General features: G+C 41.7%; 2 protein-coding genes across 2 annotated transcripts in view; one reads left to right on the top strand and one right to left on the bottom strand.

The window, feature by feature from the left end:
* Positions 1-23,009, bottom strand: part of ivd (isovaleryl-CoA dehydrogenase) — a 35,191-nt gene extending 12,182 nt beyond the window's left edge. The window contains exons 1-4 of the mRNA XM_034159727.1: positions 22,999-23,009; positions 14,508-14,512; positions 6,503-6,676; positions 80-169 (exon numbers count right to left, since the gene is read on the bottom strand). Coding sequence (XP_034015618.1) covers positions 80-169; positions 6,503-6,631 — 219 coding nt within the window. The 5' untranslated portion in view covers positions 6,632-6,676; positions 14,508-14,512; positions 22,999-23,009. The remainder of the gene's footprint in view (positions 1-79; positions 170-6,502; positions 6,677-14,507; positions 14,513-22,998) is intronic.
* The window catches only part of itpka (inositol-trisphosphate 3-kinase A), a gene marked incomplete at its 5' end in the record, with an annotated part of 30,940 nt that continues 12,327 nt past the window's right edge, over positions 9,296-27,908 (top strand). Inside the window, 3 exons of the mRNA XM_034195141.1 lie at positions 9,296-9,694; positions 23,201-23,297; positions 23,551-23,764. Coding sequence (XP_034051032.1) covers positions 9,296-9,694; positions 23,201-23,297; positions 23,551-23,764 — 710 coding nt within the window. The remainder of the gene's footprint in view (positions 9,695-23,200; positions 23,298-23,550; positions 23,765-27,908) is intronic.

Consider the following 27,908-nt stretch of genomic DNA (forward strand, 5'->3'; position numbering starts at 1 on the left):
CTCATTCTCATGACAAAGCAAGAAACTCACTGCGTGAAATGTACTTACAGTAAACATGTAATGAAGTGTTTGTACTCACTGGCATTTCTGGAAACTCATTTGTTTTGTCGATCTCATCAGCACGAGGTGCAAGTTTTTCTGCAAAGAATTTGCGAACTGTCTGCCTGAGCTGTATAAAAACATAACATGAATGGCATATCAATCAGATCACTAATGCCATTAGAATACCAACTAAGAGTTATGGACATTTTGATGCAGAACTATGAATGGGAAAAGATTCTGTTCGGCTTCTTGTGACATCTGATGAAAGGTGTACCAGCCTCCTCTTTCCAAAGGAGAATTTGTACCATTTTCATTGTATGTGTCCTGAACCAGGTGTTGGGCCCATCACTTTAAACAGAGATGGTGGCAACACACGTAACGGAAATGGACACATCTTCACCAGCCTTCAAAAAAGGCCACAGTCATTTTATCTGCTGTGAAAGTGTTAGCCTCATTTTCTGAAATATAAAGGGAAATTGAATCGTGGACTACCTTACAAAGGTGTGAGTGAGGTCAGGGAGCATGCACTGGTGCATGTGTCGCTGCACCACTCTAAAGAACAGCCTTGGGTCCTGGATGACAACCATCCAGGCACACTCTTTGGCACTGCACTAACAGAGGGAGAATGTGAATCAAAAACATATTTTCTTTTAAAAATAAGGGGGAAACAGCTGCTATAGAGAGGCTGCATGACTTACTTTTCAAGACTTTTTGACATTTTGCGGCCACCATGCCCAGACCCCAACAAACACTTAATTACCAACAATGGTACCAGACAAAGACAGAAGTTTGAAATTTAAAAACATTCCTTACAAAAGCAGAGAGCGGTATAAACACAAAGTTGAGTTGATTGGTGGTGTTGACTCCAGCTGGCAAAGATAGAATTTGGAAATTGGAGACATTTTTAACTTCCTTCTTCTGGAAATGCATTTCTACACCGGCGAGCAAATGGATTATAAAGCCTTGGAAGCTCATCAATACTTCAAAATGGATGGATGGTTGACGTCAACATCAAACGATGATGATGACAGTCTTGGTGTTTACAAGGGTAAGTTCATGTGTTGATAAATTAATTTGTCTATCAAAAATTTATACAATGCACTAAATATTTTTGATGTTAGCACAAAGCAGCTAACTATCAATGATCATCTCCACTTGTGAATCAAGTCATTTTTCTCCATATAAAATATAGCATGAGTGTAGATATTTTTATTGTTTGTTTTGATTTTTAAGGTGAACCATTCAATGAAAATGGGAGACGATCCTCTCCTGACATTTCCACTTTTGGGTCATTCCATGTCAATTCAACAAATATTTGAGGGGCCTCACGCACTTTGTCTGATTTTCTTTAAATTTTAATCAAATATTCACAGACTATTCAGAACAACAAATCTGAAGTCTGAGGCCTGTAGGCCAAGTAGTTTCTGAGATATGGCCAATTTAGTGTGCAGGGGGTCTGCCGTTTTTTTTTTTGTTTTTGTTTTTTTTTGGCAAAAACTATGGCCGTCATTTCTGGAGCCATGTTCAAGGTAGAATATCTCAGCAAATAATAGACTTAGAGGCCTGAAATTTTCTGTGGCAGTTGTCATGGACAACCAGACTTGGACTATAGTCAAACAACAGACATTGACACTAAACTGTGACGTTTATGTATGCTCAAACTATGGAAAATATTACACTGACTATTGCGAGCATCCATGTTTGAGACACTGAAGCATACCATTACACTCAGAGAAGCGTTTCCATTTCTTGGCTCCTTAATGCCAGCAAAACTGGCTATGAAATATGTAAATTTGGCATATCTCTGGTAAACAGTTATTGTGGGAGAAACCAATGAAATCTGAAAAAAACATTTTGCAGTCGAATTTTATTAGAAGAAAAGCTCATGTGGGCAGTAAATAAAACTCTTCAAACTGATTCCATTTTGAAGGTATTGATATCTACTTCATGTGTTATAAATATGGCCTTCTTTATGAAACTCCTTCCTGGTTAATTTAAGCATCCAATTATGGCTAATTTGTGCTCTCGCGAATGCATTTCTAGTGCTGAAATGACAATTTCATTTTAACTGTGTGCACACCCGGCATTCATATGATTCATGACACACCCCAGAATGCTTGCACATATACTCAACAAAAATATAAACGCAACACTTTTGGTTTTGCTCCCATTTTGTATGAGATGAACTCAAAGATCTAAAACTTTTTCCACATACACAATATCACCATTTCCCTCAAATACTGTTCACAAACCAGTCTAAATCTGTGATAGTGAGCACTTCTCCTTTGCTGAGATAATCCATCCCACCTCACAGGTGTGCCATATCAAGATGCTGATTAGACACCATGATTAGTGCACAGGTGTGCCTTAGACTGCCCACAATAAAAGGCCACTCTGAAAGGTGCAGTTTTGTTTTATTGGGGGGGATACCAGTCAGTATCTGGTGTGACCACCATTTGCCTCATGCAGTGCAACACATCTCCTTCGCATCATCCGTGAAGAGAACACCTCTCCAACGTGCCAAACACCAGCGAATGTGAGCATTTGCCCACTCAAGTCGGTTACAACGACGAACTGGAGTCAGGTCGAGACCCCGATGAGGACGACGAGCATGCAGATGAGCTTCCCTGAGACGGTTTCTGACAGTTTGTGCAGAAATTCTTTGGTTATGCAAACCGATTGTTTCAGCAGCTGTCTGAGTGGCTGGTCTCAGACGATCTTGGAGGTGAACATGCTGGATGTGGAGGTCCTGGGCTGGTGTGGTTACACGTGGTCTGCGGTTGTGAGGCTGGTTGGATGTACTGCCAAATTCTCTGAAACACCTTTGGAGACGGCTTATGGTAGAGAAATGAACATTCAATACACGAGCAACAGCTCTGGTTGACATTCCTGCTGTCAGCATGCCAATTGCACGCTCCCTCAAATCTTGCGACATCTGTGGCATTGTGCTGTGTGATAAAACTGCACCTTTCAGAGTGGCCTTTTATTGTGGGCAGTCTAAGGCACACCTGTGCACTAATGGTGTCTAATCAGCATCTTGATATGGCACACCTGTGAAGTGGGATGGATTATTTCAGCAAAGGAGAAGTGCTCACTATCACAGATTTAGACTGGTTTGTGAACAATATTTGAGGGAAATGATGATATTGTGTATGTGGAAAAAGTTTTAGATCTTTGAGTTCATCTCATACAAAATGGGAGCAAAACCAAAAGTGTTGCGTTTATATTTTTGTTGAGTAGATCTGCCAGAGGGATTCCCCAAGATTTCCACGGTTACTAGGCTTATATTATAGCTTAACCGGTGCAGCACCAACCCGAACCACTCGGTGAAAACGGGGCTGTGAGGACGGACAGGACAGGATGGATGAGTTTATCTGTTTACTCCACTCATTCTGATGCACGTGATCCTTAGGAAACTGAAACCAGTTGCACCTGCAACAGTGTTTTAATAAAAGCCTGCAGCAAAAACATCATGTCGGCATAACTCCAGAAATGAAGCACTTGCACACACAAATGCGTGCAATCGTTAACCAAGCAAACGCGGCTGTTAAGATAATGGTTCCCCCACGTCCTTCTTCTTCACCAATGTCATGATTCACCTGGACGTTCCTTGTTATTAGTGAGACGCAGTTCAAAATCCAAGTATTTATCTCTTCAGTAACAACCCATCGAGAAAGCATTAATTTCAAACTGTTATTTAACTTTGGTCTTAAATATTCAAAAAATATTACATATCGTTTCTGTCTACCTTATAACAACAGCAGGGGGGGGGGGGGGGGGGGGGCATTATGGCGCCATGTAGCTCTGCTATGAATAGTGACGTAATGTGAAATTTTGCTATAGTTTGATGCTAGTTGAAATAGTACTTCTCCCTGGAGACACTGCTCTCTTCTTTGTGGCTCACTTGCCTCATTTTCTGGATCTAGTAAAATGAGAGATCACCCCTTTTACCGCCATTATTGGTACAACCAGTGATGGGACAGCTTTTTGACCAAGATTAAACTACACCAATGGCATATAATTGGAGTGGGGACTATTGGTCAGAACCGGAATGATAACAAAATTGATTAAATGACTGACAGAACAGCATCTTACTATGCCCCCTACCTCCCAAGCTCCGTGTATTGATAACCAATCTCAAGATAATGTAATAAAATGTTATCATACAAAGCAGAAAGTCCCCCCGTCATGTTCAAAGCACAAACTTATCTCTTTTCTGTCCCAATTAGCACTAATCACCGGAATAGCAGATTGCCAATTGGAAAATTTACCCTCACTAACACTAGATGGCACCACACAAGCTCCTGTTTTGCCATTCAGTAGCTGTTCTGTCAAGAGTTTGGGGCTTCTAATGCCAATCTATAGCTTTATATAGTGGCTAAGCAACTTGATTATTTTAATGACGAGACCTGATCTTCTCATCAATACTTGCTTAGTGTGATATAAGCAAAAACAACCCATTCTGCTGATTGTCATCCATTCCGCCAGTTACCAGTTGTTCCGGTTCCATTCTGCCGGTGATTAGTAGCTCCCTATAACTGGCTTCAGACACTTACTGAGTAATTTGTTTTACCCTTTGGACCGGTTGCTATGGCTCACAGTGCATTGTAGGAGAGTTTGCCGACCTTGTGAATATGTGCACTCAGGAAAAGTTGACCTGACAGCAAGCTTTGGGTGTGAAAATTAGTTTTGATTGTGGCCTTTTATTAACATAAAAACACCTTTATCTGACATTTACAAGTGGCTGCAGCAGACAAGAAGGCTAACATTATTTGTTTAATCTTTGCTACAAAAAAGAACGTCTCCACATTATGATAAATGCTTGGAAAGTTTTACCACAGTTATTATAGTGCAGCAGATAACAGAATATTTGCAGAGGAATCCTTCAGATCTGGTTACAAGCACCAAAGTTTGACTGTGTATACCTTTTGGTACATATTTAAAAAAAATAACTTTAGTCATTTGACTTTTCAATGGGGAGCCAAGTAGGGGTCAATTGAAGAACTGCATAGGGGTGAAACAAAATGTTCCAATCATATTGAAAGCTATACCACATTGTGTGTCTGATCACAAAGATTCCAAAAAGGTATAGTTTGGACTATTTGTGACTGAATGTTCTGGAGTTATGGGGTAAAAACAGCAAGCATGGTGACAAACATCACTTTCAGTTTGTACAGGGGTCAAAAGGTAAAGTTGCTCCAATTATGGTAAAATATGATGCAAATTATTGGTTGAGTTAGTAGAATTTTAAAAAGGAATGGTTTGTACCATGTGTCATGCTTAGTTGTCATGTTACGGGGTAACATATGTCACATGTTATAGAATCCAATCCAATCGACATTGTTTGACCTTTACTTTGGAGACCAAGCATTCAACACAGTCAGAACTATTCCATTTGTTAATCATATTAGTTCAACCAATAATTTGCACCACATTTTACCAAAACTGGAACAATTTCAACTTTTGACCCCTGTACAAACTGAAACTGACCTTTGTCACCATTCTCTACTTTTAAGATTAGGCTTAAAACTTTCCTTTTTGCTAAAGCTTATAGTTAGGGCTGGATCAGGTGACCCTGAACCATCCCTTAGTTATGCTGCTATAGACTTAGACTGCTGGGGGGGTTCCCATGATGCACTGAGTGTTTCTTTCTCTTTTTGCTCTGTATGCACCACTCTGCATTTAATCATTAGTGATCGAACTCTGCTCCCCTCCACAGCATGTCTTTTTCCTGGTTCTCTCCCTCAGCCCCAACCAGTCCCAGCAGAAGACTGCCCCTCCCTGAGCCTGGTTCTGCTGGAGGTTTCTTCCTGTTAAAAGGGAGTTTTTCCTTCCCACTGTAGCCAAGTGCTTGCTCACAGGGGGTCGTTTTGACCGTTGGGGTTTTTCATAATTATTGTATGGCCTTGCCTTACAATATAAAGCGCCTTGGGGCAACTGTTTGTTGTGATTTGGCGCTATATAAAAAATTGATTGATTGATTGTTTCCTGCTGTTTTTACCCCATAACTCCAGAACATTCAGTTATAGTCTAAACTATACCTTTTTGGAATTTTTGTGATCAGACACATAATGTGGTATAGCTTTCAATATGATTGGAACATTTTTAACACCTATGCAGTTCTTCAATTGACCCCTACTTGGCCCCCTAGCGAAAATTCAAATGGCTAATGTTATTATTTTTTTTTTTTTTTACAATATGTACCAAAAGGTATACACAGTAAAATTTTGGTGATGGTAACCGGATTTGAACGATTCTTACAGTTATCTGCTGTACTATTAATCCGATACGCAAGAATAAAATGAATGTAAAGTATGCAACTTTTTAAGTGACAGCTAGGTCAGCTAATGTCATGTGCATTGTGTCCTTAAATGGACGTCTTTTTGTCTGTAAACCACTCCACACACTGTGGTGTACGGAAATATCAACTTTGTGTGTGTCGTTAGCAGCTTTGGCTAACCTGTATCTGTTCATCGGTGAGTCCGTTCACCACGTCATCCACCGGTACAACCGCAGCACATCCTCTGCTCATCACCGGGGACAAACTTATTCTGGAACCGAGGCGGAGGGCATTTCTGACTGCAAACATGGTGTTGTTTTCTGACCAACAAGGCCAAAGCACAAACTAAACCAGCTGGATGTTACACGCTAATAAAGCATGTATCAAACACTGATTCATACGTGCATAACAATGAAGCTTCGTATCGAAATTTGTATCGTTTATGGCTGCTTCTTCGCTTTGTTGTACGGCGCTTGGCATCCATCTTAATAACGCATTACCGCCACCGTCTGCTCCGGAGTGAAATCTGGACTGGGTTGTCTGTGGTTACGTCGTGGTAGTAATAAATATGATGAAACATCTGATTTAACAAATTAGTTAGTTTCTGTACTGAAGAGCCAACAGGTATGTTTATGCATGCAAAATATTAAATGAATAAAATCCAACAAATAAATAAATAAAAAATAATTTCCCCTTGAATGTCAAACTGATTTTACTTCATGCACATCTTCACTCGTTGATCCACTGTATGACATTTCATTGACATTCATGAACCGGTTTAGGAGGAGTTGTGCTTATACAATGAAATCATATGTTACATCAATTAAAAATTAAAAGCAGTTATTTATCTGTTCCGTGAAGATTTTGGAGCAGAATTATTTCCCTTCACACACATTTTCATATGGTGTGCTACCACAGTGCGAAGGTTCATTGAAATCCGTAAACCTGTTCAATTCAGTTCATTTATATAGAGCCAAATCACAACCTCAAGGCACTTCACGGGGGTTAGCTCTAACCTTACCCACCCCCTAATAAGCAAGCACATTGGCAACAATGGTAAAGAAAATTTGCACCAGGATTCTTTTTTTTTAGGAAGAAGCCTCAAGCAGACCAGACTCAGAGGGGTGACAGTCTGCTTCAGCTTTACTACCATTTGCTCATTCATTAATTTCCACTTATTCCAATTAAGGGTTACGGGGTAACTGGAGCCTAACACAGCAGTTATTGGGCGAAAGATAGGGTACACCCTGGACAGGCTATACTATTATACAATCAGGCTAATATCAGTCTGTCTTCAACTCTAGCAGCAGCATTTGGAACCATATGAAGTCCTCTTATGCTTGTCTGCATAATAATTAGGAGAAGCTGCACTTAGAAACTCTTGGACAGACAGACAACATGATCCCCCAACCCAGTGAACTCACACCCTACACATAACACAAGACGCATTTAATTATTGTGCATGTAGTTACAAATCAAGTTTCCAGTGCAGACCGGGCAGTGACACTGGTTTCTTGACAAACAACTCTGCAACTCTGTCCTAGAACTCAAACCCGGAGGATGCTGAGCAGCAAGAGGATGGCAATCCAGCATTCAGCGTGCAGGAAACATGTGCCACCTAAAGGAGTACATCAGTTTTGACTGTGTCACTTGTTATTGTTGTGATTTTTTTCATGACACTTTACCAAATTTTTTAAATTTGCATTTGTGTGTTGTCAGAATCATGAGTGTTAAATAAAATTGCTGTTGATTAGGTTTATTTTGTGTACTGGATGAGCAATTAATAACAAATAGACTATGTAGTCACGTAGTTTAAAATGAATATTTGCACCTGAAATTCTGTTACTTCACCACTAATTAATTCGTGCCTCCCACCTCTCATCCCATTAGGGGAAAAAAACCCTCTGGAGCTGCAACTGATGATCATATTTTAGATGTTTGTTTTTTGTCTTTTAAGGCTACAGTATGTTGGATCAAGGGGTGTTCAGGAGTATTAGGAGAAATATTCATTAGTGCATAATTACCTGGAACAAAAAACAATGTGTTTTGAACCTTTCATATCTACACGGGGGCCTGAGGGAGACCACGAGGTTGTACTACCATACTAATACAGGAGGACAAAAAGGACATACTTTCTCCGCCTTTTCTGCATTTTGCAGTGCAGCCAGAAGACTGAAGAAAAAGAAGAATCAGCTGTTGCTCCACTGTGCTCTGGATGCTTGTGCAGACTAACAAGATTGAAAACCTCCGTTTTTGTGATCATACATGTTGCTTATCACAAGAGACGCAAGACAGCATGAATTCCCATCTACAAAGAAATGAAACAAAATCATGTAGTCTGCAACCGCACCACTAGATGACGCCAAATACCGCACACTGTCGCTTTAAACTGTTTATATTCCTGTAGAACAATCTAAATTAAAATCTATTGGAGCGCAGACCGGATAAGGTCTGCAAAACCAGACTCACTCTGCAACAACTGGCAAATAAAAACTGCTAAACTATTTTTTAAAGTAATACAAATGATAAATGCGGAAGATTTCACTCTGTATTTTTAAAACAACGTTTTATTGAACAAACACAAACACACAATTAAAAAAAAATGCCAGGAGACATCAAACAGGAACAAATTATTTACAAAAACCAAATTCAAAAAGCATCGAATTATGATAATTAAAGTTAAAAACAAAAAATTTTAGGATGATAAATGAAATCGTTTCAAACATGAATGGTTTTTAATGCTTTTGCATTTTTGGGAGGTTTAGATTTTGGTGCATGTGTGTGCGCAGGCGTGTGCGTAAAGACGTGCAGACGCGCAGAGCGCATGCAGCAGAGAAGGGTTCCCCTTACACGCGCTCAGAGAGGTTTAAGTCGTCAAACATTAAAACGAGGAAGTACAGACTGAACTACAGACGGGCTGCGCTCGAACGTTGCCGAAGTAAAATGGACAGATTTCCCACTTGCAGAAACTGAACCGGAACCTGCGCCTCTCTCCGAGTCCGCGCGCGCTCCCAGTGCCCAAAGAGTGCCGGAGACAGACGGACTCTGCGGGACTGCTGGATCGGCGGTCTGACGAACAGGCAGTCCACATTTTGTGATGTGGCCACGCGGACAGGACCTCCGTGCGCTGTGATGGACGAGCTCCAAGTGCCGCAGGTCACCATCACCCCGGAGGAAGGCGACTCCTCCCGGGAGGTGCAGCAGGAGGAGTACAGCGATGCGGCCGATTGCAACCTGCAGAGAAAACTGTCCAACTCGTCCATCTCGTCCACGGGCTCCTCCGCCGTGGAGTCAGAGGACGATTTACTGAGCGACAACGAGAGCAGGAGCAAGGGCATCGTGACTTTGGAACACCTGGTGGACACCGGAGAGGTGAGCGCGCGGGGACGAGCCACCAAAACAGCCCAAAAACCAACCAGGGACTCGATTCATGGTGGCTTGTTCAAGAAAATGGTCAGATTTCAATGTCAGCTGTCAAGCATGTTGATTTCCTGACATTTGGCAGATAAAATAATCCATAAGTCCATGATAAATTGGTTGTAGACTTGAGTTTTCAAAGGCGTAGCTCAGGGGTGGGTTCTATCCCCTCCTGGCACCCCATGTTTTAAGGCTGTAAAACCCCTCACTACACACTTTATACACTTTTCTCAAACAGGCATTAACATTTTCTCACTTTTCTCTCCTGTGTAAACTCTCAAAGTTCAAACCTTAGTAGAAAAATAAGTCCAGTATTATAGAATGAAACCAAAGATCAAAACCTGTTTTCAGGCCCAAGCATTTTTTTGAGAAATAAAAATAGAATATTTTCCTATAAATAATTATGATGGCTTTTGGAACTAATGAATTTAATTTTAACGATCAACCTGCGAGGTTGGACACATAAGAAATTATTAATAGTGACTGACCAGTATTTCACAGTTCATCTGACCGCGCGTCTTCATCCTGGCGCCACTCCGCTGTCGCGTCTTTTTCCACTAAGTGACACCTCAGTGCAGGTGTCTTTTTCTGAGTGAAGAACACAGTTATGGGTAGTTGCTGGCGCTCTTTTTTTCTTCTGGGCGAGAAGATTATAAACAGACACACGCAGAACACATTGCGCGTACTCTGCCTTCGCTCACTGCCTCCGGTGTTACTGTTGTGGGGTACGGATGCAGGCCAAGGATCCAAGTCATTAAAAAGATGCACACCTCTCTCAGTGGCCATGGTGCTCTGTGGCTGCGCTTACCAAGACCATGCAGCGCTGCAGATTTTTCTGCAAGAAGTTGCGCTTACCGAGCTCGCAGACTCGGTAAGCGCGGTGATGTCGACCGGTGCCGCAACCGCCACACTTGATAAGGACGCAGAACACAATGCGCTGTTAAAAAAAAGAAGCAGCATGCAAAACTGCACTAAAAAAATCCGCGAAACTACAAAGCTGCGAAAGGTGAATCGCGTTATAGCGAGGGACCACTGTACTTCATAAACTCAGTCACTGTTTCAAAACACTCGTTGAAATGTTGCTATCTAATGTTGAAAAGCTCCACATAAAGCTACAGTGTGTAGCATTAAGTGTTTTTATTAGCATGAATAGATAATTTTATTCGTAATCATCTATTTATTGCTGTATACGTACGGAAATTTATGTGTTTTAATAAAAGTAGGATGAGCACTTTATATCTACATGAGAGTGGGCCTAGCAGAAAAAAAAAAGAAGAGGAAGCAGTTGCTCCTCATTACACTGTTTGCTGGTTGCTTGTGCAGGTTAACAGGTTTGTGGTTGGAGACACACCCACCCAAAGTGAATTTCTGGCTGTGCCCCTGTCTTGGACAGGTTGAAGAAAGGATACGAGGTCTATTAGAAAAGAAACCAACCTTTTTATTTTTTTCAAAAACTATATGGATTTGAATCACGTGCGATTACATCAGACAAGCTTGAACCCTCGTGTGCATGCGTGAGTTTTTTCACGCCTGTCGGTTGCGTCATTCGCCTGTGGGCAGGCTTTGAGTGAGCACTGGCCCACCCCTCCCGTCGGAATTCCTTTGTCTGACTTCTTCCTGAGAGACTGGCACTTTGCTTGATCAAAATTTTTTCAGAAACTGTAAGGCACATCCAAGTGGACACCATTCGAGAAATTCAGACGGTTTTCGGTGAAAATTTTAACGGCTGATGAGAGATTAAGGAATGTTGCTATCGCTTTAAGGACTGGCCACGGAGCCGGACGGCGCGCCGTGCCCCGAGCCGCCGTCGTCAGCCTGTTTCGAGCTGAAAACTTCCAAATTTAAGCCTCTGTTGACCCATGATGTCGTGAGAGAACAGAGAAGTTTCAGAAGAGGTCGGGATCAGCAGTTTATCCGGACATTCCACTGTTAAAGGAGATTTTGCAATGAAAGACGTGCGGACGGATTCGCACGTCGGCACGCAGCCGCTCATCGCACGGCGCCACAGAAAAACACCTCCGTGTTGATAACCATTCGTAAGATTCAGGCGGTTTTTGATGGCTTTTAGTCGAGTGAGTATCTGAGAAATTGTTTAACAGCTGGGCATGTTCAAACGTGTCCTGTAACGCTTCCAACGGAGGTGTTTTTCTGTGGCGCCGTGCGACGAGCGGCTGCGTGCCGACGTGCGAATCCGTCCGCACGTCTTTCATTGCAAAATCTCCTTTAACAGTGGAATGTCCGGATAAACTGCTGATCCCGACCTCTTCTGAAACTTCTCTGTTCTCTCACGACATCATGGGTCAACAGAGGCTTAAATTTGGAAGTTTTCAGCTCGAAACAGGCTGACGACGGTGGCTCGGGGCACGGCGCGCCGTCCAGCTCCGTGGCCAGTCCTTAAAGCGATAGTAACATTCCTTAATCTCTCATCAGCCGTTAAAATTTTCACCGAAAACCGTCTGAATTTCTCGAATGGTGTCCACTTGGATGTGCCTTATAGTTTCTGAAAAAATTTTGATCAAGCAAAGCACCAGTCTCTCAGGAAGAAGTCAGACAAAGGAATTCCGACGGGAGGGGTGGACCAGTGCTCACTCAAAGCCTGCCCACAGGCGAATGACGCAACCGACAGGCGTGAAAAAACTCACGCATGCGCACGAGGGTTCAAGATTGTCTGACGCAATCACACATGATTCAAATCCATGTAGTTTTTGAAAAAAATAATAATGTGGGATACTTTTCTAACAGACCTCGTATTTAAATTTCACTGCTTTGGTGCGGTGCATGCTGGCTGTAATACAGACACCAGGACCAGCATCAGCTGTCCCTCAGGAGTCTCCCTGAATCAGGGATTGTCCTTGACTTCCTGAGCTTATTTACAGTTCTGCACCAGGGCCGCGTGACATGTGATGTTGTGAAAACAAGGAGTGAGACGACATCACCAGCGACAGTTTGAGCTCGTTCACCGCCGCCTTTATGCTGGTGGGAAGATTGATTAGACGTGACCTCAGCGAGTCTGTGATAATCTGCAGGAAATTTGATTGTCCCCATTGAAATCATGTTATTTCCTCTCATGTCTGATGGCTGATCAAAGCCTGTTACATCATCCTAACGAGCCCGAGTCATCAATCGTTGATGACACAAGTCAGATACACTCAACAAAAATATAAACGCAACACTTTTGGTTTTGCTCCCATTTTGTATGAGATGAACTCAAAGATCTAAAACTTTTTCCACATACACAATATCACCATTTCCCTCAAATATTGTTCACAAACCAGTCTAAATCTGTGATAGTGAGCACTTCTCCTTTGCTGAGATAATCCATCCCACCTCACAGGTGTGCCATATCAAGATGCTGATTAGACACCATGATTAGTGCACAGGTGTGCCTTAGACTGCCCACAATAAAAGGCCACTCTGAAAGGTGCAGTTTTATCACACAGCACAATGCCACAGATGTCGCAAGATTTGAGGGAGCGTGCAATTGGCATGCTGACAGCAGGAATGTCAACCAGAGCTGTTGCTTGTGTATTGAATGTTCATTTCTCTACCATAAGCCGTCTCCAAAGGTGTTTCAGAGAATTTGGCAGTACATCCAACCAGCCTCACAACCGCAGACCACGTGTAACCACACCAGCCCAGGACCTCCACATCCAGCATGTTCACCTCCAAGATCGTCTGAGACCAGCCACTCGGACAGCTGCTGAAACAATCGGTTTGCATAACCAAAGAATTTCTGCACAAACTGTCAGAAACCGTCTCAGGGAAGCTCATCTGCATGCTCGTCGTCCTCATCGGGGTCTCGACCTGACTCCAGTTGGTCGTCGTAACCGACTTGAGTGGGCAAATGCTCACATTCGCTGGCGTTTGGCACGTTGGAGAGGTGTTCTCTTCACGGATGATGCGAAGGAGATGTGTTGCACTGCATGGGGCAAATGGTGGTCACACCAGATACTGACTGGTATCCCCCCCAATAAAACAAAACTGCACCTTTCAGAGTGGCCTTTTATTGTGGGCAGTCTAAGGCACACCTGTGCACTAATCATGGTGTCTAATCAGCATCTTGATATGGCACACCTGTGAGGTGGGATGGATTATCTCAGCAAAGGAGAAGTGCTCACTATCACAGATTTCGACTGATTTGTGAACAATATTTGAGGGAAATGGTGATATTGTGTATGTGGAAAAAGTTTTAGATCTGTGAGTTCATCTCATACAAAATGGGAGCAAAACCAAAAGTGTTGCGTTTATATAACTGTTGTTTGGCAAAGTGTGAACATTATTTATGCATCAGCTTGTTTTTTGTCATGTTTAGGGCTGCAGGAGACAAACTGCAATGAAAAAACTAAAATACTTGAACCAACTTAACTGAATTGTGTCAATTGGTAACACCTAAATTAAGTTCTTTGAAATTAAGTTAATGAATTAGTAATACATTATATTAGCAAGTGTTCTCCACTCGATTGCTCAGTTTAGATGGGCGGCCGAGTCCTGGTGAATCTGAACTTCTTCCATTTACAGATGATGGAGGTCACTGTGCTCATTGGGACCTTCAAAACAGCAGAAATGTTTTTGTATCCTTCCTCAGATTTGTGCCTCGAGACAATCCTGTCTCTGAGGTCTACAGACAATTCCTTTGACTTCATGCTTGGTTTGTGCTCTGACATACACTGTCAACTGTGGGACCTTATATGTAGACAGGTGTCTTTCCAAATCATGTCTAATCAACTGAATTTACCCCAGGTGGACTCCAATTAAGCTGTAGAAACACCTGAGCTCAATTTTGAGCTTCATGGCAAAGGCTGTAAATACTTATGCACGTGATTTCTTAGTTGTTTTTTTTTAAATAAATTTACAGAAATCTAAAAAAAATTTTTTTCACACTGTCATTATGGGGTACTGTGTGTAGAATTTTGAGGAAAAAATTTAATTGCACCCATTTTGGAATAAGGCTGTAACATAAAATGTGGAAAAAGTGAAGCGCTGTGGATGCTTCCTGAACGCACTGTAAGACACTTTGGCCGTGAGGTGCATTTCTCTAGGCATGATCCAGTTGCAGTGATGCTCTTAGAACAAGACCAACACCATGAATTCAGATTGTTCATCCAGTGGGGATGAAATGGTTCTTGCCATCCAAGACCCAAGGTGACTCAGTAATGTGGTCGATGTAGTGATGCACGGTTCCCAGACCTGACCTGCTTGATAAACATCAACACAGAATTCATTATCAAACTGAGAAGGAAGACTTTATTAATCATGAATTATTTCACATCCAATATCACTCTTTTCTAACCAAAATCATTTTATAAAAATCGATTTAATGTGCTTCAGGGGGTGAAAGTCCTGTTATATGTTTCAAACACAGGAGATAAAACAGTAGCTGGCTTTTGTTTTCCACTGTGGAATTTGAAGTGTTTGTACTTTATGTTCCTCCTTCAGCACACAGCTGAAGCTTCGGTGTTTAGTTCAGTTGATGCTGAAGGTGTAAATTTGTTTGCCTTCAACATTCAATCAATTCAATCAATTTTTTTATATAGCGCCAAATCACAACAAACAGTTGCCCCAAGGCGCTTTATATTGTAAGGCAAGGCCATACAATAATTATGTAAAACCCCAACAGTCAAAACGACCCCCTGTGAGCAAGCACTTGGCTACAGTGGGAAGGAAAAACTCCCTTTTAACAGGAAGAAACCTCCAGCAGAACCAGGCTCAGGGAGGGGCAGTCTTCTGCTGGGACTGGTTGGGGCTGAGGGAGAGAACCAGGAAAAAGACATGCTGTGGAGGGGAGCAGAGATCGATCACTAATGATTAAATGCAGAGTGGTGCATACAGAGCAAAAAGAGAAAGAAACAGTGCATCATGGGAACCCCCCAGCAGTCTACGTCTATAGCAACATAACTAAGGGATGGTTCAGGGTCACCTGATCCAGCCCTAACTATAAGCTTTAGCAAAAAGGAAAGTTTTAAGCCTAATCTTAAAAGTAGAGAGGGTGTCTGTCTCCCTGATCTGAATTGGGAGCTGGTTCCACAGGAGAGGAGCCTGAAAGCTGAAGGCTCTGCCTCCCATTCTACTCTTACAAACCCTAGGAACTACAAGTAAGCCTGCAGTCTGAGAGCGAAGCGCTCTATTGGGGTGATATGGTACTACGAGGTCCCTAAGATAAGATGGGACCTGATTATTCAAAACCTTATAAGTAAGAAGAAGAATTTTAAATTCTATTCTAGAATTAACAGGAAGCCAATGAAGAGAGGCCAATATGGGTGAGATATGCTCTCTCCTTCTAGTCCCCGTCAGTACTCTAGCTGCAGCATTTTGAATTAACTGAAGGCTTTTTAGGGAACTTTTAGGACAACCTGATAATAATGAATTACAATAGTCCAGCCTAGAGGAAATAAATGCATGAATTAGTTTTTCAGCATCACTCTGAGACAAGACCTTTCTGATTTTAGAGATATTGCGTAAATGCAAAAAAGCAGTCCTACATATTTGTTTAATATGCGCATTGAATGACATATCCTGATCAAAAATTACTCCAAGATTTCTCACAGTATTACTAGAGGTCAGGGTAATGCCATCCAGAGTAAGGATCTGGTTAGACACCATGTTTCTAAGATTTGTGGGGCCAAGTACAATAACTTCAGTTTTATCTGAGTTTAAAAGCAGGAAATTAGAGGTCATCCATGTCTTTATGTCTGTAAGACAATCCTGCAGTTTAGCTAATTGGTGTGTGTCCTCTGGCTTCATGGATAGATAAAGCTGGGTATCATCTGCGTAACAATGAAAATTTAAGCAATACCGTCTAATAATACTGCCTAAGGGAAACATGTATAAAGTGAATAAAATTGGTCCTAGCACAGAACCTTGTGGAACTCCATAATTAACTTTAGTCTGTGAAGACGATTCCCCATTTACATGAACAAATTGTAATCTATTAGACAAATATGATTCAAACCACCGCAGCGCAGTGCCTTTAATACCTATGGCATGCTCTAATCTCTGTAATAAAATTTTATGGTCAACAGTATCAAAAGCAGCACTGAGGCCCAACAGAACAAGCACAGAGAACAAGCACATTCTTGGCTGATAAAGCCATCGAGTCTCACTGAGAGCGGGAATCGTACTGCTAAGAACTGGAGCTGTGAAGATGATGTGGCCTAACATTCATATTGCGATATAATTTGAAACGTACACTCACCGGCCACTTTATTAGGTACAACTGTTCAATTCATTGTTAGCCCAAATAACTAATGACCTACCTACTCAGTGGGTGACTATGTGATGCTGTCATATCAATATGGACCAACATCTCTGAGGAATGTTCCAACACCTTGTTGAATCTATGCTACGAAGAATTAAAGCAGTTCTGAAGGCAAAAGGGTACCTGGTACTAGCAAGGTGTACCTAATGAAGTGGCAGGTAAGTGCATATTGGGAGATATTCTTCGATAAATAAATTTCAGTAGAAATGTTTATCACTTGAGGAAGTAGCAGTGCATTGCTGCAGGGATGTGTATTATTAAGAAATTTCAAATAGCATGGAATGGCATTCTAAGAACAGTTATTGTGCATTTATTTATTTATTCTCCATAGCCATGTAATGTTAAAAAAAGCTAAGAATGCAAAATGAAACATCAGCCTGTAGTGTAAAACAGTGCAAAAACACCAGACGCAGCACTTTTCTTAAATAATACAAAAAAAGATACACATTTTTGAAATAAAAAAAATAATTCAAATTGCATACTCGTATTATCTCTTTGTCTATTGCCCGGTATATTTTGTAGATTTTTTTTTTCTGCTCATGATTTGACTTCTGACCTCCAAACCAAGTCCATATAATGGTCATTTACGTGAGCCCCTCCTTCTCCATGTGCTCCCCAATCAGCCATTTTTTTTTTCCAAACAAGGCCTCATGGTTCCAATGTTTTTTCTCAAGTCGATGACATCATCAGGAAGCGCTATTGCGGTTGTCCTGTATGATCAAAAATCCCTACTGTTGGGCAAATTTATGTCCTTTTTATTGTCTACTGTTTACATATGAATCCATCTTTTATCGTGTGTGTGTGTGTGTGTGTGTGTGTGTGTGTGGTGGACACCTGAGGCTTCTCAGGTTTCCTTATTGTTGTCTTTGTGTCGCTGCATTGGGCTCAGATGTTCACTGTGTGCACACGTTTGTTTTATTAGCACATATACTTTACCATACAAGGTCTTCAGCCATCACCATATTTTAAACAGAAGAGGTGGAGCTGAATGTTTTCTTTCCATCACGACAGTCGGTGTGAAGGTTCGGCTAAATCAAAGCCTCCTCCAAACATCTTACTGACTCTCATCATTGTTTTAAATGAAAATGTGGTTCTGTCTTTTGTGTTTTCCCTCTTCAGCCTTGTTCCTTTTCTCTCACACACACACACACACACACACACACACACACACACACACACACACACACACACACACACACACACACACACACACACACACACACACACACACACACACGCGCGTTGTTGTGCAATGATGTTTTTGTGGTCAGCTGTCAGTTTTGAGCCTTTGACATTTGACAAACAACCACTGGAGGAAGTCAAAAGATGCTTGTGCATCAAAATGTTTGATAGTTCAAACGTAAATGTGCATCAAATAGATGAATACAGGAAAGAGTCATAGGAACGTCTTTGTGTGTGTGTGTGTGTGTGTGTGTGTGTGTGTGTGTGTGAGAGAGAGAGAGAGAGAGAGAGAGAGAGGTGCAGTGAAAAAGTTTGTCCTGTTGAGATTTTACACATTTTAATTTAATCAGTTTTATTTAAATAGTACCCATCGTGATCAAGTGGTTGGTGCGCTTGGTTTCAATGCGGAAGGTTCCTGGTTCAAACCCCACCCCGGTCACATTTCTCATGTGGAGTTGCATCAGGAAGAGCATCCAGTGTAAAACTTGTGCCAAATCAACATGCAGATGCACCTGGGACCTGCTGTGGCGACCCAGTCAACCCATTGACATAAAGATAGTAAGGGAACGGCAATCTGACATTTGACCCCACTGACCTTGACCTTCACCCAAATAAATTACCTCTGGCTAATCTTGCTCAAACAGTTCTGGAATTTATCTAATAGTCAGTAACATTTGGTCCAAACTGGGTTGAAATCAAATTGCTTGACCTCGACCTGAAGCAAAATGAATTCTTTAAGGGTCAGCCTTCACTGAAGCACCAAGTTTGGTAGAAATGAGGAACTTTGGCAAATTTGTCCTTGTTCAGCAAATTCAGAACCCACCTCTATGTGTATGTGTGTGTTTGTGTGTGTGACGTTTGATACAAATCAGAGAAGAAAAAAGACTAAATTCAAATTTTGACCTTTGACCACACTAACTGACCTTTGGCAAATTTGACCTAATTTCGGCAATTCCAGAACCCAATTTGATGTATGTCACTGTGGAAAACTCAAATTTTGAACTTTTACTCCAATTAATTTAACCCTAGTTATTGACCTTTGGGAAATTCGACTTTGGGCAATTCCAGAACTTATCTTTACAACTTACTTCATTATATTTTGTATTTATTTTTTTTATTTTTATTTTTTAACATTTTGGCCTTTGAGTTGCCTTGACGTTTGCAGTTTTTGGGCTGACCATCATCCACATATCAAGTGTGACCCTGTGACAGGACGCCAGTCATCACAGGGTCACATACAGACAAACACACACATTCACACCCGACAATTTAAAGTTTCCAGTTCACCTAATCTGCGTGTCTTTGGATGTGGGAGGAAGCCGGAGCACCCAGAGGGAATGAATCCACACAAACACGGAGAGAACATGCAAACTCCACACAGAAAGGCCACAAGTGGGAATCGATGCCCTTGAAACTCATAAAAAAATTCAGATAATATGACAAACTAAATAAAAATGTCCAAATCAAAACAATGGCATGTATGAGTATGTGCCCCCAATTGCATAACAACTAAATCACATTCACAGCCAGTTTTCTCTAGACAAGTAAGGGGATAAATACTGTATATGAGACGTATCTAAGTCACCAGGACTTCATTTACAAAAATCATTAAGGGATAAAAAGAGTGGTACTGTGTGATAAATCTGTCTGGAGCAGCCAGTTCTCAAGAACAAGAAGGACACTAGTGACGGAAGCCATCAAGGCACCCATAGCAACACTGAAGGTGATATACTGCCCTCCAAAAGTATTGGACCCCTTGGTATTTCACACATTTGAATTTGTTTATGCCATTTCAAATAGAAAAAGTAAGTCAGGCTTCTCAATATAAAAATTTCTAAAATTATCTTACTTAAACTCAAAGCAAATCTCTACAACTTGATATAAATTAATTAAAAATATAAAAGCCAAGATGATGGGTTACATAAGTCATGGACCCCTTTTGGTATAATAGCTGTAAATAATCAGTTTTATTTAATTAAGGTGATTAATGGTGTATGTCAACAGAATCATATGTTTTATTTTTGTAAATTGAACAAAACTGGATCTGGTTTGTTAGCTATTTAAAAGTATTACATTTATTTGTAAACTTTAACATCAGTTTGGGGTTGTAATATACACCATCAAATAATATAAAGAGGTTAGGACCAGTGGACCCTAGGACTAATGGACTCTAGGACCAGTGGATCCTAGGACTAGTGGACCCTCCCCAAATAAAGTTAGCTCCATGAATTAGCCATTAGCTGCTTAGCTAAACTGTGCACACCAGTTATCCAAACATCCAAGCAGAGGAACCACCTTGGGTCCTGTCTCCTTGATGGCAACCACCCAGGCAGACAACTAGTGCCTCCCCACTTCTCTATCAGCCAAAACAGAATAGAAACGTAAAGAGTTTGATTGGTAGGCGTCCATAGTGGATGCTGCACCTCCCCCAGTGTCAGCTCCAGGCTCACATGGCCCTCAAACAAGTCGTTAAAACCATCAGATGTTCTCGACAGACGCAGCGTGTTTATTTTAAGGAGTTTGATGGTTCCAGGCATTGTTATTGAAACACTTATGATTCCATTGTGCTGCCAAAGAGCAGTTTCAAAGTCAGAACCAGCCAGATATAAAAACTGCCTGCTGTTTACACCAAAACGTTCATTTAGATTCCATTCCCCTCCCCTGCAAATAAGACATGTCATCTCTAGAAAAATATCCAGGTCTCAAGTCAAAAAACACAACCTTTAATACGTTTGAGTATTAAGAGTCCGTAAAAGTTAACGTGTTATTAGACATTATGCTGGTTGAACGTGTGTGGAAGTGCAACCCCCTGAGCTGTGAGATATTATCAGTAAACAAGAAGCACTAAGTGAGGCGTGTTGCCTGACATTTCACAAAGACGCCTACCTGCTACAGAGCCCTGACATTTTTATGGACGTTGAGGTGTGAGACATTCAAGTGTTTCACCAGTGTGATCAGTCCCCGTTTCATTTCCTGTTTCGCTCACAGCGTGCACAACAAATCACAAACCATACGTTTTCATTTTAGTAATGAATTATTATTATTATAGGTTATAGATGGGACAGTGAGTCCAGATTTTTAATCCGATAACTCCCAAACAAGAAATGTCATCAACTTGTCCATCTCCAAATTAAAGGAGTATATAATGAGGGTTGAAATTCGGTTAATGTTGATGGACCACATAATTTGAAAAAACAGTTTTGCTCGTGTCCACCACCTGCAAGGCATATCTGGGCTTGTTGCAGGGAATAATCTTATAACTAATGAGCAGGACCTCAAAGTACATCTTAATTTCACCACATTTTTATTAAAATCTGGGCAACTATATAGAAATTAAAAGTGGAAGTGACTCGATCACAAATGAACATTTTTCAGTTTTTTTTCTCTGTATATTTTTTGTCTCTGTATATTTATTCCAACTTTGCATGGGGTTGAAAGGTGCAGTGTTTGGAGATCAAAACCACTGATGTTTCAGCTAGTGGACGAGCTGCTCTTCCAACTGAGCGAATACCTGCAGAAAGTGACACCAAGATGGGAACAGAGAGGGAACAGCAGGAGAATACATAAAGAGGAAGAAGACACATTACAGGGACTTCCCCAGCAGCCTAGGTCCATGGCAGCAAGTTACTCTGCAGCCTAGACCCACGGTAGCAGCTTTCATGGCAGCACGTTCCTGGTAGTCTAGGCTCATGGCAGCAAGTTCTCTGCCAGACGACCTTTGACAGTGAGTTCCATAGCACCCTATACCCATGGCAATGAATTATCTGACAACCTAGACCTATGGCAGCAAGTAGCCTGGTAGGCTAGACCCACAGCTACAAATTCCTCGCCATTCTAGGGCTATGATAGCAAGTTCCCCAGCAGTGTGGCCCATGGCAGAAAGTCTTCCAGGAGCTGAGACCTATGGCAGCAAGTTCCCTGTCACTCTTGGCGTAATGCAGCACGATCACACCAGCCTATGGCAGCATCCCTCATGGATGGTTCAAACAACTACAAAAATGAATCCCCTCTACCCATAAAAGATCATGCACTCCTCAATGATAACCTTTACTGACTGATTTATTGTTTTGGTGAAGATTCAATATTTAATTCAATTTGCTACAGAGCATCATGAAATGAGTGAATGGGAGAAGAGTTGGGAACAGCTTTAGTTCATGAGATTTTAGATTATGGTAATTTTAGCAAAAGATACAATGCACACACCTTCACTTCTGACCTCGTTTCATAGAGCAGAATCACCTCTGAATAAAATAACACTCAAAATTTCTTTTGCATCGAGACAGATGTGATGTTGGTTTCTCGAGGCCAACAGTTCTGTGAATCAGCTCCTTCAACCCACCACTTAAAATAAATAAATAAATAAATAAATAGTGCTTTCAAGAGCAGACATGAATTTCCACAGAAATGCCATTTGTCTGACCTAGACTTGAAGTTTTTTGTGGTGGAACACCATCAGATCACGGTGATTCGATTTGATTCAAATCTGTGATCATACATCAGTTCTACCACGATGACTCAGGAGACTAGAAACAGTTAAAGTCCACAGTGATACTGTACAGAATGTGAGACCAGTTTTTGGGGCGGTCCCATTCATTGATTTCAAATCCTGCTGTTGGGAGAAGGCAGGGGTGGGGCCTACCCCAGGTGTCAGACAGGGACTCACGGGTGGCTGTGGGGTGGAAGAGGCAGTGTTTCAGGCTGGCAACTGCAAGCAGCAGAGAGATCAGTCGGAACCAACATTTTTAAATCATGTGTTTCTTCGTATTAGTCGTGATTTGATGACTTAAAGGGGACAGATACAGCCGTTTCTGATGAGGTGAACCTGAATGACACAGGTAGACCAAAAACTGGCTCAGAGTTACTGAATTCTTCAGTTAAAGGGGTTTTTAATCTACCTTTTAGCTACAAATGGTTGAGGTCAGTTTTTTTTTCTTCATTAAGCAAAATTCATGTCTGAAACATCTCATTTTGGACTTCCTTGACATGTCTTGTGCTCTGTTGGTGCTCCTGTTTATCTTCACCAGTGCAAACCATGGTGGAAGTTGAAGACGGTCGTCCACTGGCCTTTCAGCGCCTCCCATAGGAGAAGGTTAAACTGGGTGCAGCTAGCCGGACATAAAGGTGACCCGTTAGCTACACTTGCTTGATTAATAATGCACCCACTATTCAGCACCGGTGTGTGTGCTGGTGTGCACGGCAAATTAGCTGTCAGCTGTCTTTGATAGAAGATATTTGATGCAAAACACTGCAGCATGACAATTTCGTGCCCTGATGGAAGCTCGATGTGTAAGGTTTTTTTTTTGGCACTGTTTTGCCTCCATAGCTAGCAGAGGGAGTGGGGGACCCCAATATATTGATGTTTTTCTCATCTCAGGTAACTTCAAAGCTGCAGAAGAGGGCACGATCCTCAAGAGGTTTTCTGAAAATGAGATGCAGTGCTTCAATAAGTTGAGGGGCGACGCGCTGCTTCCTTTTGTGCCAGGTTACCACGGCATCGTGGAAAAAGACGGCGAGTCTTTCCTCCATATGACCGACCTGCTGGCAAACTTTGACCTTCCAAATGTCATGGACTGCAAGATGGGAGTAAGGTAAGGATCTCTGCAGACAGTCGGTCGCGTCACAGAGCGCCAACGTTAAAGGACGTCAGATATGGTTTGATATGTTTAATGTTCTGCCGATGTGGTCTGGTGACAGCGCGTTCTGCTTTAATCATTTTTGTTTAACAAGGGAACACCTGTTGTAACTGCAGGCTCTATGCTTGGCTTCCTGCCACAGCAGGTGTGGTGCCTCACGCACTCTCTCACATGCACAAATGCACACATTCAGACACATACACAAGTGTGCACCGAGATGGTTGTTTCCGTTTGACTCATGCAAGTAAGAACAAAATAAACAACTGTGTGTTAAAGTTCTAGATGCACAAGCAAGTATGTGTGCTATTTGTATGTGTGTGTTTGTGTGTCTGCGTCGCTGAACCCATGCACCCTTGCTGATATACATACACACACAGGGCGTCCCTAGAGAATCCCCTTTGTCAAAAACACTCACGACCGCAATGTTGCAAAACCGCTACTCTGCACGAATACAGACGGTCACACAAGATAAAACGTTGCAATCTGGAGTCTCCTCTCAGCTTCCCTTTGCAGCACAGAGGAAGTGAAGTGCACAAACTGAAACCGAAATTTACATCTGGTTTGTCCATAACCGTGTAGCGTATACAGCCAGGCAGTGACTTCTATTTATTGAATTCTTTAAATGATTAGCATCCATAAATGAAACAATCAAGAAGTGGTTGTAGTGTCGACGTTCAGCTTTAATTCAAGGGGTTAGCTAGCTGCTAACTCTGTTTTGTTTGTGTGCAAATATAACCACTTTGTCATGTATTCCATGAAAGCGAGTGAGAAATAAACACTTCTAAAACTGAAAACGGTTTTGAAACCTGATTAACACCTCTGAAGTGATTCACAAGACATTTCGCAGATGTTAGCGTGGCCTCTACTGGTGGTTGGCTCTCACTGCGGTATTGTATCACTTCCTGTTCCAGAGCACAGCGGTGTTTTTCTGTATCTGTTAGCTGTTTAATCTGCGCAGTTAGATTGATCTAGTTATCTAGATTACGATTCGTTTCCCAGTGTAATCTTTACGTGCCTTAACTAAAGCACTCCCTCTGCTGAATCACCTCTAAATTATTTACACATTATTCACTTTGCGTGTTTTTAGGAATCCGCTAGCTTAGCGTAGCTACTAGCTCTTAGCCGATTTAGCATGGCGGCTTCTCCTGTCTCTCCCGCACTTTTCTGCTCTGGGTGTGAAATGTTTAGTTATTCCTCGGCCTCCTTTAGCAGTAACGGTACTTGTAATAAGTGTAGCTTATTCGTAGCTTTGGAGGCCAGGCTGGGCGAATTGGAGACTCGGCTCCGCACCGTGGAAAATTCTACAGCTAGCCAGGCCCCTGTAGTCGGTGCGGACCAAGGTAGCTTAGCCGCCGTTAGTTACCCCCTGGCAGATCCCGAGCAGCCGGGAAAGCAGGCCGACTGGGTGACTGTGAGGAAGAAGCGTAGCCCTAAACAGAAGCCCCGTGTACACCGCCAACCCGTTCACATTTCTAACCGTTTTTCCCCACTCGACGACACACCCGCCGAGGATCAAACTCTGGTTATTGGCGACTCTGTTTTGAGAAATGTGAAGTTAGCGACACCAGCAACCATAGTCAATTGTCTTCTGGGGGCCAGAGCAGGCGACATTGAAGGAAATTTGAAACTGCTGGCTAAGGCTAAGCGTAAATTTGGTAAGATTGTAATTCACGTCGGCAGTAATGACACCCGGTTACGCCAATCGGAGGTCACTAAAATTAACATTGAATCGGTGTGTAACTTTGCAAAAACAATGTCGGACTCTGTAGTTTTCTCTGGGCCCCTCCCCAATCGGACCGGGAGTGACATGTTTAGCCGCATGTTCTCCCTGAATTGCTGGCTGTCTGAGTGGTGTCCAAAAAATGAGGTAGGCTTCATAGATAATTGGCAAAGCTTCTGGGGAAAACCTGGTCTTGTTAGGAGAGACGGCATCCATCCCACTTTGGATGGAGCAGCTCTCATTTCTAGAAATCTGGCCAATTTTCTTAAATCCTCCAAACCGTGACTATCCAGGGTTGGGACCAGGAAGCAGAGCTGTAGTCTTACACACCTCTCTGCAGCTTCTCTCCCCCTGCCATCCCCTCATTACCCCATCCCCGTAGAGACGGTGTCTGCTCCCAGACTACCAATAACCAGCAAAAATCTATTTAAGCATAAAAATTCAAAAAGAAAAAATAATATAGCACCTTCAACTGCACCACAGACTAAAACAGTTAAATGTGGTCTATTAAACATTAGGTCTCTCTCTTCTAAGTCCCTGTTGGTAAATGATATAATAATTGATCAACATATTGATTTATTCTGCCTTACAGAAACCTGGTTACAGCAGGATGAATATGTTAGTTTAAATGAGTCAACACCCCCGAGTCACACTAACTGTCAGAATGCTCGTAGCACGGGCCGAGGAGGAGGATTAGCAGCAATCTTCCATTCCAGCTTATTAATTAATCAAAAACCCAGACAGAGCTTTAATTCATTTGAAAGCTTGACTCTTAGTCTTGTCCATCCAAATTGGAAGTCCCAAAAACCAGTTTTATTTGTTATTATCTATCGTCCACCTGGTCGTTACTGTGAGTTTCTCTGTGAATTTTCAGACCTTTTGTCTGACTTAGTGCTTAGCTCAGATAAGATAATTATAGTGGGCGATTTTAACATCCACACAGATGCTGAGAATGACAGCCTCAACACTGCATTTAATCTATTATTAGACTCTATTGGCTTTGCTCAAAAAGTAAATGAGTCCACCCACCACTTTAATCATATCTTAGATCTTGTTCTGACTTATGGTATGGAAATAGAAGACTTAACAGTATTCCCTGAAAACTCCCTTCTGTCTGATCATTTCTTAATAACATTTACATCTACTCTGATGGACTACCCAGCAGTGGGGAATAAGTTTCATTACACTAGAAGTCTTTCAGAAAGCGCTGTAACTAGGTTTAAGGATATGATTCCTTCTTTATGTTCTCTAATGCCATATACCAACACAGTGCAGAGTAGCTACCTAAACTCTGTAGGTGAGATAGAGTATCTCGTCAATAGTTTTACATCCTCATTGAAGACAACTTTGGATGCTGTAGCTCCTCTGAAAAAGAGAGCTTTAAATCAGAAGTGCCTGACTCCGTGGTATAACTCACAAACTCGTAGCTTAAAGCAGATAACCCGTAAGTTGGAGAGGAAATGGCGTCTCACTAATTTAGAAGATCTTCACTTAGCCTGGAAAAAGAGTCTGTTGCTCTATAAAAAAAGCCCTCCGTAAAGCTAGGACATCTTTCTACTCATCACTAATTGAAGAAAATAAGAACAACCCCAGGTTTCTTTTCAGCACTGTAGCCAGGCTGACAAAGAGTCAGAGCTCTATTGAGCTGAGTATTCCATTAACTTTAACTAATAATGACTTCATGACTTTCTTTGCTAACAAAATTTTAACTATTAGAGAAAAAATTACTCATAACCATCCCAAAGACGTATCGTTATCTTTGGCTGCTTTCAGTGATGCCGGTATTTGGTTAGACTCTTTCTCTCCGATTGTTCTGAGTTATTTTCATTAGTTACTTCATCCAAACCATCAACATGTTTATTAGACCCCATTCCTACCAGGCTGCTCAAGGAAGCCCTACCATTATTTAATGCTTCGATCTTAAATATGATCAATCTATCTTTGTTAGTTGGCTATGTACCACAGGCTTTTAAGGTGGCAGTAATTAAACCATTACTTAAAAAGCCATCACTTGACCCAGCTATCTTAGCTAATTATAGGCCAATCTCCAACCTTCCTTTTCTCTCAAAAATTCTTGAAAGGGTAGTTGTAAAACAGCTAACTGATCATCTGCAGAGGAATGGTCTATTTGAAGAGTTTCAGTCAGGTTTTAGAATTCATCATAGTACAGAAACAGCATTAGTGAAGGTTACAAATGATCTTCTTATGGCCTCGGACAGTGGACTCATCTCTGTGCTTGTTCTGTTAGACCTCAGTGCTGCTTTTGATACTGTTGACCATAAAATTTTATTACAGAGATTAGAGCATGCCATAGGTATTAAAGGCACTGCGCTGCGGTGGTTTGAATCATATTTGTCTAATAGATTACAATTTGTTCAT

The sequence above is a fragment of the Thalassophryne amazonica genome, chromosome 19 (assembly GCF_902500255.1).
Source record: "Thalassophryne amazonica chromosome 19, fThaAma1.1, whole genome shotgun sequence".
In the NCBI taxonomy this organism is placed as follows: domain Eukaryota; kingdom Metazoa; phylum Chordata; class Actinopteri; order Batrachoidiformes; family Batrachoididae; genus Thalassophryne; species Thalassophryne amazonica.